General features: G+C 45.1%; 1 protein-coding gene across 2 annotated transcripts in view; it reads left to right on the forward strand.

The window, feature by feature from the left end:
* Nucleotides 1–13219, forward strand: part of LOC149325136 (mannan-binding lectin serine protease 1-like) — a 110679-nt gene that overhangs the window by 57614 nt on the left and 39846 nt on the right. For both annotated transcript variants that reach the window (XM_089564055.1, XM_089564054.1), the window contains exons 7-8: nt 4596–4746; nt 10652–10866. In XM_089564055.1, the coding sequence (XP_089420181.1) occupies nt 4596–4746; nt 10652–10866 (366 nt within the window). The remainder of the gene's footprint in view (nt 1–4595; nt 4747–10651; nt 10867–13219) is intronic.

Here is a 13219-nt window from a genome sequence, read left to right on the forward strand (position 1 = left end):
GACGACTGCGTGTTTACATGAACTCGATTTTAGCGAGTCGAGACCGCTTCAACTCCAGCGACACCAAGCGTGAAACTGCACAAGAGGGAGAGGGCAGTGGCAGCCTCCAAGACGGTGGCTCGGCACCGCTGTCTCGGAGGCGCGTCGGCGTATGCGAAAAACAGGTTCGCATTTATCCTCTCCCCTCCCGCTAACCCGACTCTTCGACTCAAATGGCGGGTGAAGCGAGTCAACCTACCCCCTGCAGGCGAGTTAACTCGACTCGCTCTGCCGGTTCTTTTACTCCACCCGACAGTGTTTACATGAACCTGACAACTAGTTTTTTTACCCGACAAGCAAACTCGATTCGACTCTATCGAGTTAATGTAAACAGGCCTTGTGTAGCGATTCTTATTGGAATTGGGCAGCGTTGTTTTGTTAGTCCGCACCTTTGGTAGAATGTCTCGGCGCTCCAACGTATACACTCAGTAGATAGAAATGCCCAAATAAGGTTAACGAGCCCGCAAAGACTTGAAAGGACGACGAGCTCATGAGTCTGCAGATGCCGAAGTGAAGATATGGCTCACGTGCAGGAGAAGCACTGTAACTTATTGACCTCTCCGAAAGATTGAAGGGTTTGCAAGTTGCGCTTGCATTTTTCACAGCCTAATGGTTTGCGCAGCAAGATTCAAGGAAGCATTATACTGAGTTAAAAAAAAAAAAACATTGTACCAGGCTAAGAGAACATGCGCGCATTGGGACCGCCGTAACAATATGAAGCTGTTCTCCGAATCAGAATTACTGCGCTGCTTAGTCCGCTTTTTGAAATGTAAAGGTTTTTGCATTGCTTTGCTATGTTGTGGCTTTTACGTAAATGTATACTAGCTCGCGATATCTATCTCATTTTTTTTACAGATACTTTAGAAAAATTTCGTTTGATTCGGAGGCACTATTCCCTAGGGCATGCACACGTCTACTACTCGAAATGCGTGCGCATTCGCACAATAACAGTTCGATATTGTCGCGCGTGCAAAACCTTTGCGTGACACCACTCAGGAAGACCTCGCGCTCTGGGAAAAGAAAATTCCGACAATCATTTGTGCGAGCAAGCACGCGATCAAACAGGCTAAGTTCGCTGGTTTCGATCACTGCCATAGCAACAAAGACGATTTTTTGTTGTTGTTGCTTAAAGCACAGCCTTATGCGACAATGCCAGTGTATACGTGACAACTGAAACGCGAATAAAGCGGCGATCATTGCGGCGCATGTGTTGCAAAATTTTCCGCCTGAACACTTTTTACTTCCATGTGCCTTCCTTGTGCAAGAAGGAATCAAGGCGCGTTGAAGAGAATAAATGGTGCTCGTACATTTTTCAGCGATGTTTAGCGCACTAGACACTATTATGGTAGTCGTTATGTTGAGATTTATGGCACGTTAGAGGCGTAGGCTATCATGCGCCAAATACGAGCTGTAGGAAGTATCTCACACTAGTCGCGAACTGTACTCTTATATTTTTTGAGGGACTGGTCCCTTATCGAGTAACCATGGGGTCCAATAAAATTCTCTTGTACGCTAGTATTTGCAGCCCCATTGACGCAGCTTCAATACTGTGCGATCACGACACATTACAGCGTCTTACACTCCGCCTTTTTCACAAATCCGCTGCGTGCGTGCCCTCCCGCGTTTTTCCAGCAACACTGGTTGCAAAATAAAAATACAGGGGGGGGGGGGGGGGCACTTTGTTGCACTAAAGTATTGTGAGGCGAAAGCCTTAAGCGCGGTGTTGGTGCTTGTGTCACTGATGTATGGTTAAGATGTTAAGCTTCGCCTGTAAGAGTGGAACGTGACAGCGTCTTGCAACGCTGCCAGGGAGTCCACAGAACGCCATCGCCTGTTCGGCTCTACGTCTTGCTCGTCGGTGATTTGGTTTTTGAGGAAAGGAAATGTATCTCTCTCGCATATCTCGGTGGACACCTGAACCTCGCCGTAAGGGAAGCGAGGAAAATGGGAGTAAACGAAGACACCGCGTTAGCTAGACGCGCTTTTCTTCATTCCAAACCATCGAGCTGGCATGGCGGAGTGGTTAACGTGCTGTCTCGCACTCCAGAGACCCTGGTTCGATTCCCCAACTCGACCAATTTGCTACCCGGGCTTATTTATTTATGTGGTCTGACTAAAAAGGTTAATTAGGCTAATTGGTCTTTACCATCGTTCTAATGCCATGCATCATGTCCTGTCACCCTCCTCTCAATTAATGGAACTCTCTAGAATGTTCGACACAATGTCTTTGAAACGTCTAGAAACGTGTAACTATTAATGATAGTTAAGCGTGACTTGCACATTTCGTGACACTAGTTAATGTATGGTTAGTGATAGTTAACGTGATCTTAACTAGTACACTGATTAATTAGTGTTATTTAAGTACAGGCGCAATGCGCAGTCCCACATGCCACTTCTTTACTACTAATTACCAACTAGTCATTTAGTCATTAAGGTATGTCACCACCTTTTTCAAAAAATTTTTTAATTTTGAGTATTAAATTTTTATTTCACATTTACGTTATAAAGCACCGTTTTATATGATATTCAAAAGGAAGAAAGAGTGAAAAAAGGCATGCTGGTATTAATAATTCACAAAAAAATGCCCAAACTTGGTTGTTATGCAAACATTCATAACTAGCGAATGGAGAGCAGGAATTTTAAACTTTTTGGCGCAGACTTAGCCAACTAACCATACTGTGCAACCAACTAGGATCTTTGCCATCTGATAATTGGGAAAAAAGTTATAGCAAAAATGCCAAAGAAAACAAAAAAATGTGTCATTTTTGCCTGCATTCCTTGACATAAAACATGATTATATCAAAACTCACCATTCGATTTAATTTATCCTAGTTCATTGCACAGGCTAATAACAAAGGAGAGAGCGTGCAAAGTTTCATTGAAAAATATTTATTTATTTTGAAGTTATGACTGTTTGCGCAACACGAAAGTGCAAGAAATAGAGTTTTGAGAAAAACAAGATTAAAGTTTTTCAATCCTTGTAGAAAGAAGATCATCATGCCCTAGGAAGTTAAAATCCTTCAGGTTCATAGCTAGTGCCCTCCTTAGCTGATGTGAGCTCTCTTTTGGCATTTGTTGCTGCCCGTCCTTTTTTTGCGGAGATGTTTTGCCTCACCCGTTGATTGACGTTGGGCCTTCATCACATGGTAATGGTCACTGGTGCAACATGGTAGGAGAGTGTGGCGGCCAGATTCGATGCCTGCTTCCCTCAAAATATCTGCTGTACTTCTGTTGCCATCACTGAAGGACGAATTTGGTAGCATTCAAAGCGATAGCGCGAAGCAAACAACTCAGACGCTTGTAGCCTCATGCATCTCCCTTGCAGAAATTTAAAGTAATGTTTAAAAAACAAAATAAGCCTTAAAAATTGCCTTTGAGTAATCTTTTACATATCAGACTAAAACAAAACAAAAAAGTTTCAATATACGCCGCTGATTATTGCCGAGTTATCATTTTCTGTTACCGAACCAGATTAGTTTCGGTTTCAGAACTGTTCACCACCTGTTCGAAAGTTGGCTATAACTTTTTAACAAAATAAGATACGAACATTATTCTTGCTGCAAAACATTTTTGAATGTTTTGGGATTCCCAAAATATAAAAAAGAAAAAATGTCATTTTTTCAAAAAAAGCGCTTTTTCAAAGGTGGTGACATACCTTAAGTACAGTGATACAACCATGAAATCCCTTTATATCGTGCTCTAATGTCTTTCGCTTGCACCCGATTAAGTATCGATTGGCTATGCATTGACATATGCCCATATAAGGAATGCATCCGAAACACGGACACATTTGCTAACACGTCTTGGTCACGACAGTATGAGGCATTAAAGGCTTTCGCCTTAAAACCGCCATCTCCTACTGCGCATGGAAGTTCATGTTAGTGAGAGGCGCATGCGACAGGTGGCGGCAGCCGTCGAGCACACGCTTGCCATTTCGAAGGCGCAGCTGGCTACCCGTGGACACAGGCTCAGGCCTGCGTCTCCAACCTGCGTTTGAATTCAACCACTAGCAGCCTAGCAGACATAATTTCGCCACTCCCAAGAGGGCGCCACAACATGCGGAAAAGGCGGACTGCTGCTTCAGAATATCTTGAGTGTGAAGAGTTCCAAAGATTTTCTAGGCAGGTGGTGGTGCAACCAAAGTGGGGGCTCAATATACAAGGCGTTCGGCTGCTAAATGCAATTTCGAATCGTGGCCGCCGCAGACCAACTTCAGTGGAGGCAAAATCCAAAAATGTAAAAACTGCTTTGTGCTGGGTGTAGTTAGGGCACGTTGAAAACCTCAGCTGGTCGAAAATAACACATCACACAGGCGAAAGTGCGTAGATAGCGATACTCGCATTCAGCGTGATTATTGAACACCCCCGTGCTCCCACGCTGCTTGAATAAAAAAGGAACGGAACAAATTTGAAATGCCGAGTACATGCAAAGGTTGCTTATCGCGCATACAGCCACAACTTTGTATGTCGTGGACGTCGTGAATGGAAGAATGAAAGGTAGTTGCAAGTACGTCCAAGCCTGCATGAGAAGCTGAGTACGGGACGTTTTTCGCGCAGGCCCCAAGGACCAGACAGGCAAGAGCCGCGGCTTCGACGAAGAGGACTTGCTGGACGTTCGTCAGTCGCCGCGGGACGCCTCGCTACGCTACCGAGAGTCGCACATTTTCCGCTGCGTGCCTGCTCACCCGCAGTACACGTCGACCACATGGTGAGTGCCTGGCTGCGTGCGACGGAAGGTTCAGCGCGCTGCGAAAAAGGTCGTGTACCTATGGCTGTCGAAAAAATTTTAAGCCACCTAAGTAGCTTTTTCTTTTAACGCGCTAGCGTTTTCGTTGTCTCACACACACAAAAAAAATCTTCTTTTCTGTTGCCAAATTCTCTTACTGGTCGGAACGGTCACGGAGTCATCACTGCCACAAAATTTGAAAATTTAGCCCTAATTTTGCAACTATGCTCACCCCCGAGAATGGAATAAGGTGGATTAGTGCGATTAGTTGGCTGAGTAAGGAGGGCTAATAGAGAGTATTTATTTATTTATTTATTTACTCTCAGGGCCGAAGCATTAGCCTTAGTCCTTAGTCCAGTAGTGACTGGACTAAGGTAAGTTAGTGTAATTAGTGGTTAATTAAGGTGCATTAGTATAGATTAGCATGTGGATTATCATGGTTTTTGAGGTTGGATCAGTATAATTCCATTCTAGAGTCGAATGGAAGGTACAGTTGAACATTCTAGAAGGAGATGATTCATGCGTAAAGAACAATTCAACCGGTTCGAGCTGTAGTATTGGCCGGAAAATCGCAAGAACATTACACATTTGTGCTAGACATTATATCAGGCAACCTAAATGCTAACAATGTGCTAAAGAAGGCGTCCAAGATTTTCTTCGCAGTGAAGCAGCCATTGCGACGCTCCGTTTGGCGCATACACTTTTCCGCATTTTATCAGCTCCTGGAAAGAGCGAGCACCAGACAAGTACTAAGACAAATTAGGTTGGCGGATAAGGTTAAGAAATTTGCGGTTTGCGGGGATAGGGTGGCCCCATCTGGCAAATGACAGGGTTAGTTGGAGAGACATGGGAGAGGGCTTTGCCCTGCAGTGGGCGTAGTCAGGCTGATGGTGATGATGACATCCAGACCATGTCTTTCGTAACGCGGCGGCCGTCTTTTGGCAACACATTAGTGCCTCTTCTGCGGCGTTCCCGCTGAACTCCCATGTCTCACCAGCCTGTACAGGTCTTCACGCTGTGCGGTCAGCACAAGGAGGCGCACTCCCCCCCCCCCCCCCCCCCCCCCAGCCTCTGCCTTGTCTTACTCTGTCGAACGCTATCGCGACATTACAACACACACTGGTCGAGAAGCCTGACAGCTGTCGCCGTTTCGCTTTATTGCGCAGAGCAGGCTAATTGTCTGGATTATTTCCCAAATATATCTGTTTCATCAGAGCTTTACCGCGCCTTTAACTTAGCCGAGAGCAACCGGATACCTCAGCGTGGATTCTGTCAGTCGTTCTTATGTGTCAATCAGCGCCTCGTCCCGTCGTACATCTTGTTCTTGTGCCTGGTCCTTTGTGCGCTGCTAGCATGGGTCATATACAGTAATGTAGCTGCTAACAGATTCACAAGTTGTTTCCTGTTTAACGTAGCATTTTATCTATAGCTATACCTCAGCGTGGATTCTGTCAGTCGTTCATATGTATCACTCAGCTTCTTACATCTGCTGTACTCCGGGATAGCTTTCCGAGAGACTGCAGTAGGAGTTAAAAGCGCAGTCAGCTTCTGGACCGGTGGGGTTCGCTAGCGAGCCCGTAAGGACACCACGCTTGTTGCAGAAGTCACCTCGTGCTCTTAACTCCTCCTGGAGCACCACTCGAAATTGTCCGTACATATGACTAGTTACATTTGTGCTTATGCGGCTGTTTTTTACCAGATGGCTTCTTTCTTCATTTATCGATTTATTCGATAACTTTACTCACTACTTGCTCCCATGTAAACAAGGTGTTCCGAAATTGCACGGTGATTCTAAACTCCGTTTTTTCTTCGAACGATGAATTTGTCAACGCTAATGATGCCGGCTACTCAGTGATATCTGCATGCTCTGCAATCCTCAGTGGCTCGTCCTTGGAGCCCTACGATTCCTAAAATATATAATTAACTTACCTGCAAAATCTATCCGCCACAGTTTGTATATTTTCTGGCGAAGGCGTAATAAACAGCAAGTTTTCGAACGCCTCTCATATTATTTCTCTTCATAGGAACCTGTAGAACGGGCCGATTTGTGTTAAATTTGGCATATCGAGCTTCATTTAAAGAAATGAAATTCAGCGAAGGCTTCCATATGGAATGCTGCCTTTTTCTTCACCGTAGGCATACCGGATCCATGTCTTTACCTTTTTCATATAACTAAAGACTTTTCATGGAATCTATGGGCTGAATGTAAAGCGTCTAAAGTTAACAGCACTCTAGGCTGTCTGCGTAGGCACTTCTGCCTTGCTTAATCGCTAAACGCATCCTTATATTCCACCTAACTGTGTTTCGAACTGTAATATGCAGCTGTGTGGGAGCCATGCCATTCCACAAAACGTTATACGCTAGAATCGGTGCAGAATCTTATATTCGTATGGTGCGCTTCATTTTCGTTGACTATAATAGGAGTGCTAGTGCCGCACAAATGAACATTTTTCAGCCTTCTTACAAGCAGCTACTCGCCGAAAACACATCCATTTCCTCAGTACTACCCACTGGGATTATATCCGCCCCATGCATTTCTCCTTGGTATTGGCATTCTCAAAAGTCTCAGCGCCTTATTACAACATTGTAACATGTTCGCACTCGCGTTTCTTCTGAACCTACAATGAAATACTTTGTCTTCATCATCAGAGGCCATCAGGTTTTCTGATCAGTTAATGAACATCCTAGCAGGTTTGATCCTGACGTTCACGTTTGTTCTCGTCCTGCTGCTGTAATTTTCCTTCTGCTTTTTTATTCTAACAACTGTTCCATGCTCGCGGAGCAGTTGAAACGACTGCACTGCTTTAATTATTCATGTAAAAATGTGTCCTACCTGTGCGTTATTGTCGCTCATTGCTCTTCCCTTCTTAATTATACTTGATAAGAGGAGGATATCACAGTTAAAAAAAGCAGATTGTGAAATTTAAAATTTTGAGATTTAATGCCCTGAAGCGAGACATGGACTATGAGAGGCGCCGTAGGGGAGGGTCCCGGATAAATTTAGACCTGCTGGGGTTCTGTTACGTCCAATGACATCGCACAGCTTACGGGCACTTTTTTCTATTGAGCCCCCATATAAGTACGGCCGCCGTGAAAGGAGTCACATCCTGCACCTTAGGTTCAGTAGCCAAGCGTCAAAGCCACGTCATATCAAACGTCATATCAAAGCCACAAAATCGATGCGGCAGATAAATAAATTCACATATTATTTCTCATCACTTTTCGTTTGTTCTGACATGACTTCTCGAAAGCGAACTGCAACAGTCAGAAGAGACGCTTAATTCAAAGTAAACCAGTGACTTTTCGTACATTCCTTCTTGATATTAGGTGCTAGGTGTCTGATAGATAAAAGCTATCAAAATATTCCCGTAATACGGCGGCAGGAGGTAATCGTTTCCACCCTTTTTCAGCACTCAAGTAGTGATCGGAGCGTAAGTTTCGTTCTAGCAATATACCTGCGAACATCTTCTAGGAGGATACTGTTGAGCTATAGCGCAGCGCAGTGCTTCCAATCCCGTGCCCCTAATTTGTCAAGGAATTGGTCATGATGCTCGCATGCCGCATGTTGTCTTGATTGCACTTGGCTTTGTGTTAATGCTGGTCGAAGTGTCATACCCATGGCCTAAAAAAGGAGCATGGCAGCGTTTACGATGTTCTGCAAACTTCGAAACTTACAGGTGAGATTAAACGCAGTGCTGAGTGGAAGCGATGCATTTGTCAATGTGATTTAGTGTATATAAAAGGGCGAGGCCAAGTTTTCCCAGGAGTAGGACAAATTTTCTTCAACTACGAAGCTTCTGCGGAGCTGTTGAGCTTTCCTTGGCAGCCGCATGGCCGCTCTTGGTTGGATGCTGACGATGAATTAGTCGTTTGTTAGAAATATTGTCCAGCCTGGATATTTATTCTAAAAATCGGGCAAGAACCTCTGCGTAGTCGCACCATTCACTTTAGAGGTGTAAAATGACGGCAAAACAAGCATTCACACTAAGACTTCATTCCACGCTTGCACAGTGGCGGATGAACATTTAATAAGAAGAGAAGACCGATGACTAAAACTTTAAAATCGCAGGTTGAGGCTACAGACGTTGCCCGTGGCGCTTTGCAACAGTATTTTTGCTCACTCTAATCCTAAGCTAATAAAGAAGTATGCGGAGATAGTGTGGCCACAGGTGGCACAGGGCATAGTTAAATGTAGAGATATGTGAGATACATTTGCCCTGCAGTGAACACCGTCAGGGTAATGATGATAATGAATACAATGCTTCCTTTAAAGATCGTTCTCTAACTACTAGGAGCTCTGACAATATGTGATGCATGGCTAGCACTCTGCAACGCGGGATAAAGCACAGCTGCCCCTTCCACTGCTACCACTCTCCGAGTTGTTTCCATCGGATGGTTTCCACAGTAACCACTCTCCAGTTAAGCACCACATTATCGCCGTACTACTTCGCCACGGTAAACTTTCCGTGACCTTCCACGGTCATATTACCCTTCGGGTGTTTCTAGTGGCAATCCCACTCTGGTTGCACATTCTAACGGTCTCACCATTCCCTCCTCCTTCAATGGCTTCCCCAGAATGGTGGTTACTTCGTCAACCACCATCCGGTTGCGCATTCCTCACACTCACCATGCACTCCTCCTTTGACGGTAACCAACTTCCGGTTATGCATTCTTTCCCTCCCACTGTACTACCCTTTTGTTCATGGTACAAATCCTCCCTGTGGTTCCCATGGCAACCATTGGCCGGTTACGTTGACTACCGATGCCACTAGACCAGCGCAAAACCCAGGAACGTGACCTTAACAGCTTTTGCTGTAAAAAAAAAAATCAAGAATGCCGGCCGTAACATGTCGGAGCAACTCATGGGCTACAAAGGGCTCCGTAGTCGAGGGAATATAATCAATCCAGTCCACCTGGGATTCCTTAATGTTCACTTGCATCGCACCGCCTTTTGCGTTGCGCCTCCATCGAAACACGGCCCGGGATCGGCCCCGGGCCGTCAGGCTGAGTATAAAATGAAAACGGCGCACGAAGATCGCTGACCTAAAACGGCGGGACTGGTCCTCTCGTACAATTGTAGTTCGGGAGCCCTGTGTTCTATTCCTGCGCTGGTGTAGCTTCAGTTCATAGCAGGTGTTTTTTGGGTTGTGGCGATGAGTTTACAGGCTTCTGCCTCGCACAGGGACGGCCGCACAGAGGACTAAAATAGAGGCAAGAACGTTTATTTTGCTTGCTGCTGCCTCCTCATTTGAGACATCTTGGCAAGGACAGAGAAGGACAGGAAATACGGTAGACTTGCAACATAACTACATATACATGCCGTCTTGCCGTACTCGTGCCTCCTCTTCAGTGCGATTGCGACACACAATTTCTTTTTTTTTTAAGAGCGGGGATATTTCATTGAATTATTCTTTGCTTTCTAAACCTTTTGCAACATTTCGTTTCTAACACGCATTCTTCTGGCTTTGTTTGCTGAAATGCCTTGCTATGTCTGGAATCTTTTCATTGAGTTTATTTTGCCGTTTCCGCCTTAAAGTGTACCCTTTAGCGTTCATCCGGGCTGAGTTGAAGCTTCACTTGCGTCATTAATTTTGGTTTTTATTTTCTCTCCGGCTTATTTAAGTTTGGCGTATCATATCTGTCTCCTTCTTAGTGGCCTGTTTCCCGTTATCTTGTGATGCCACTTCTGATTATAGGATTTACCAGCAGGGCCAGACCGATGTATATGTACAGTTCCGTTCTGTACTGACGTGTCATTGGTCCAACTTGTATACTGTCATCCTGTTCATCACTCCGCGTGTTTCTGCAGTAGTCAGGATGTCTCAGAGAAAGCAGAGAGAAAAAGTTCTAGAGCTTCGCGTGACCAAGCTCCATGCACCCTGTGCAGGTTCAAGGAGGATGAGGAGCTGCGCATCTTCACCCAGGATCCTAACCTCGAGGGCCTCATCCTGGTGGGCAACAACACGCTCTGGGTGCGCGAGATGGACGTCTCCCTGCGTGGCAATTACACCTGCCGCCTGTCCAGCGGATCAGCTATCCGCGACCTGCACTTCAAGATCAGCTACGCCGGTCCAGCCATCGTGAAGCCACCCTGCGAAATAGGTGAGCCCCCCGCTTAACCTGAGAGGAACGCCTGAACTCCTGCACGCGTTAGAGTCAACGCATCGGCTTGAAATCTCGAGCCACTATGGAGATGATTAGACAGCGCCTGAAAGTAAAGACTATGCAATATTGCTTCGCCATGCAAGACTGGAAAGGGGTCAATTCAAAACCTATGCACATCACAAACCGAATTATTGCTCAGAATGTAACCACAGCTCTAAACGTTGGCTGTAGGAGGCGTACCGATATGCTGATCTCAATATGCTCTAACCTACAAATCAAGGAAGACGGAAGCGCTGTACGCTGTCCTCTCCATTGTAAAAATGTAAAAAGATGCGCGCATCTTTTTCCTTCTCCGCCAGGTGCCAGTATCTTCCGCGCCAAAGGATAAGCCCTGAAGCCAGTGCGCGATTATATTCACGACTATATAATTTCATCAGGCAGATTCTTGTGCTAGAATATGAATTTCTTGTTTTTCTTCTGATTTGTGTCATTTTATTTTATTTCCATGACCAAGTTCCGCAAGTCGCAAATTATCGCTTTCAAAAGTTTTATCGCGCCGCAGATTTTATTTCGCCTAATTATTCATCATTCACGTTGGTTGCGCAGCGCGAAACAGACGAGTACGGTAGAGATAGATAGACAGACAGGGATGGGCGGCAGTCCCTGTCGTTCTGAACGCCCAACCTCGCGCGTTTCGCGGCCCGCTTTCAAAGGAATATACTTTCAGACTGTTTTTGAGGCATTTGAAAATGTTGTTTTAGTTGGTGCTTTGGGAATTTTTCAATTCTGAGAAAATATTCCGTACCTTTTATTTTCTGCAGTCACTTCCGTCACTAACTCTAGCTTTAAGAAAAGCGCAGGTTATACGGTACGTTCTGGCAACGATTTTGCGTAAGACCAGGAAGAAAAACTTGTTCTTAGCATTCTGGGTTTTTGCGCAAAAGACACGACACAAAAGAAACGAGGTAGACAGGACAAGCGCTTGTCCTGTCTACCTCGTTTCTTTTGTGTCGTGTCTTTTGCGCAAAAGCCCAGAATGCTTAGGCACCAACTAGCCTGCAAAAACATACTCACTTCTTCTTAGTTTAGAGATCTCAGCAAAAAGAAAATTGTGGTGACGACAAAATATTGTTACTAACTGGACAATATATTCCACACAGCAACTGTGTAGCGGCTTAAAAATTGTGTTATTACCGGATAGGTCTTTTTTTTTTTTACCCGGGGAGCTTTTGTTCGCAGGTATGCCTTAATGCTTGGTTTCGACTTTGGTGAGAGTGCGTGGAGTATAGTTTAATAAGGGGTAATATTCAGCGCGGAGCCCACTGCAACGAAAGCTTCTACATGCTCCTTTTATTTGACATTTTCGTTTAAGTGCAGCCGAGACATTGCTGCTCTACATGTGAGGCAGAAAGCTGGGTTAGTTGGTGTTTAGATTGAGAGCATATAGTAGTAGCGCTAAAAAACAGGGACGACACTAGCGCCTGTGTTCCCTTCTTCTCTTCTTGTAACCTGTCGTCTATGTCTTTTAGCGCTACTGCTATATGCTGTGCGTAGTTCAAATCGTATACTTCACGTTGACATTCCCGAAATCACGCATCGTCCAGCCGGCTTGAAGAGATCTGAATGCATGGCTAGAAGGTTGGTGCAGTGTTTGAAAGGTGCGACCACCTAGTGCAACAATGAGCATAACTTAGATATTTGCATCCGGAGCCTCACCTGTCACGACAGTCGTAATCTCTTCGGCCAACGTCTCTGCCTTTCCCTTAAATAAACCTTTCTGTCTTGGCGGGATTTCACACGCAAGTCTTAAAGCCTTCCTCTTCAAGCAGCGCGATACACAGGACGTAGTGGAAGAAACAAAAGACGACACGAGCGCAATCTAGCAACTGAATTTTAAGGCGGAAGCCTTTAATGTCTCATCGTTGTAAGCAGCAGTTGTCGACAGAAAATGTCACGCTTTTCAATTGGTGGAAACGGTCGTGACGTCACAGTGCGCGAATTTCAAACGGGGCCAATTGCACTTTGGCTAGTAACCATACAACCAATTGAAGGGATCGTATAGTGATGCTCCAAGTAAGTGGGACTGAGCTTAGTTAATTGCTTAATTACCCAATTAGCCTAATTAGCTTTACTAGTCAGGCCATATAAATAAATAAAAGCGATTAAGAAATTGGTCGAGCTCAGGAATCGAACCCCGGTCTGCGGCGTGAGAGACGAGCACGCTATCCACTCCGCCATGCCAGCTTTTTTTTTTTGTCTTTATTGCCTGTTTTGACAGATTACAACAGATCATAAACAGATGTTCTGCGCTGCACACTCAAACAACAAGAACGGACATGTGTTTCACTCG

This window comes from Amblyomma mixtum, chromosome 10, assembly GCF_055824585.1.
Source record: "Amblyomma mixtum isolate Tamu chromosome 10, ASM5582458v1, whole genome shotgun sequence".
Classification (NCBI taxonomy): Eukaryota; Metazoa; Arthropoda; class Arachnida; order Ixodida; family Ixodidae; genus Amblyomma; species Amblyomma mixtum.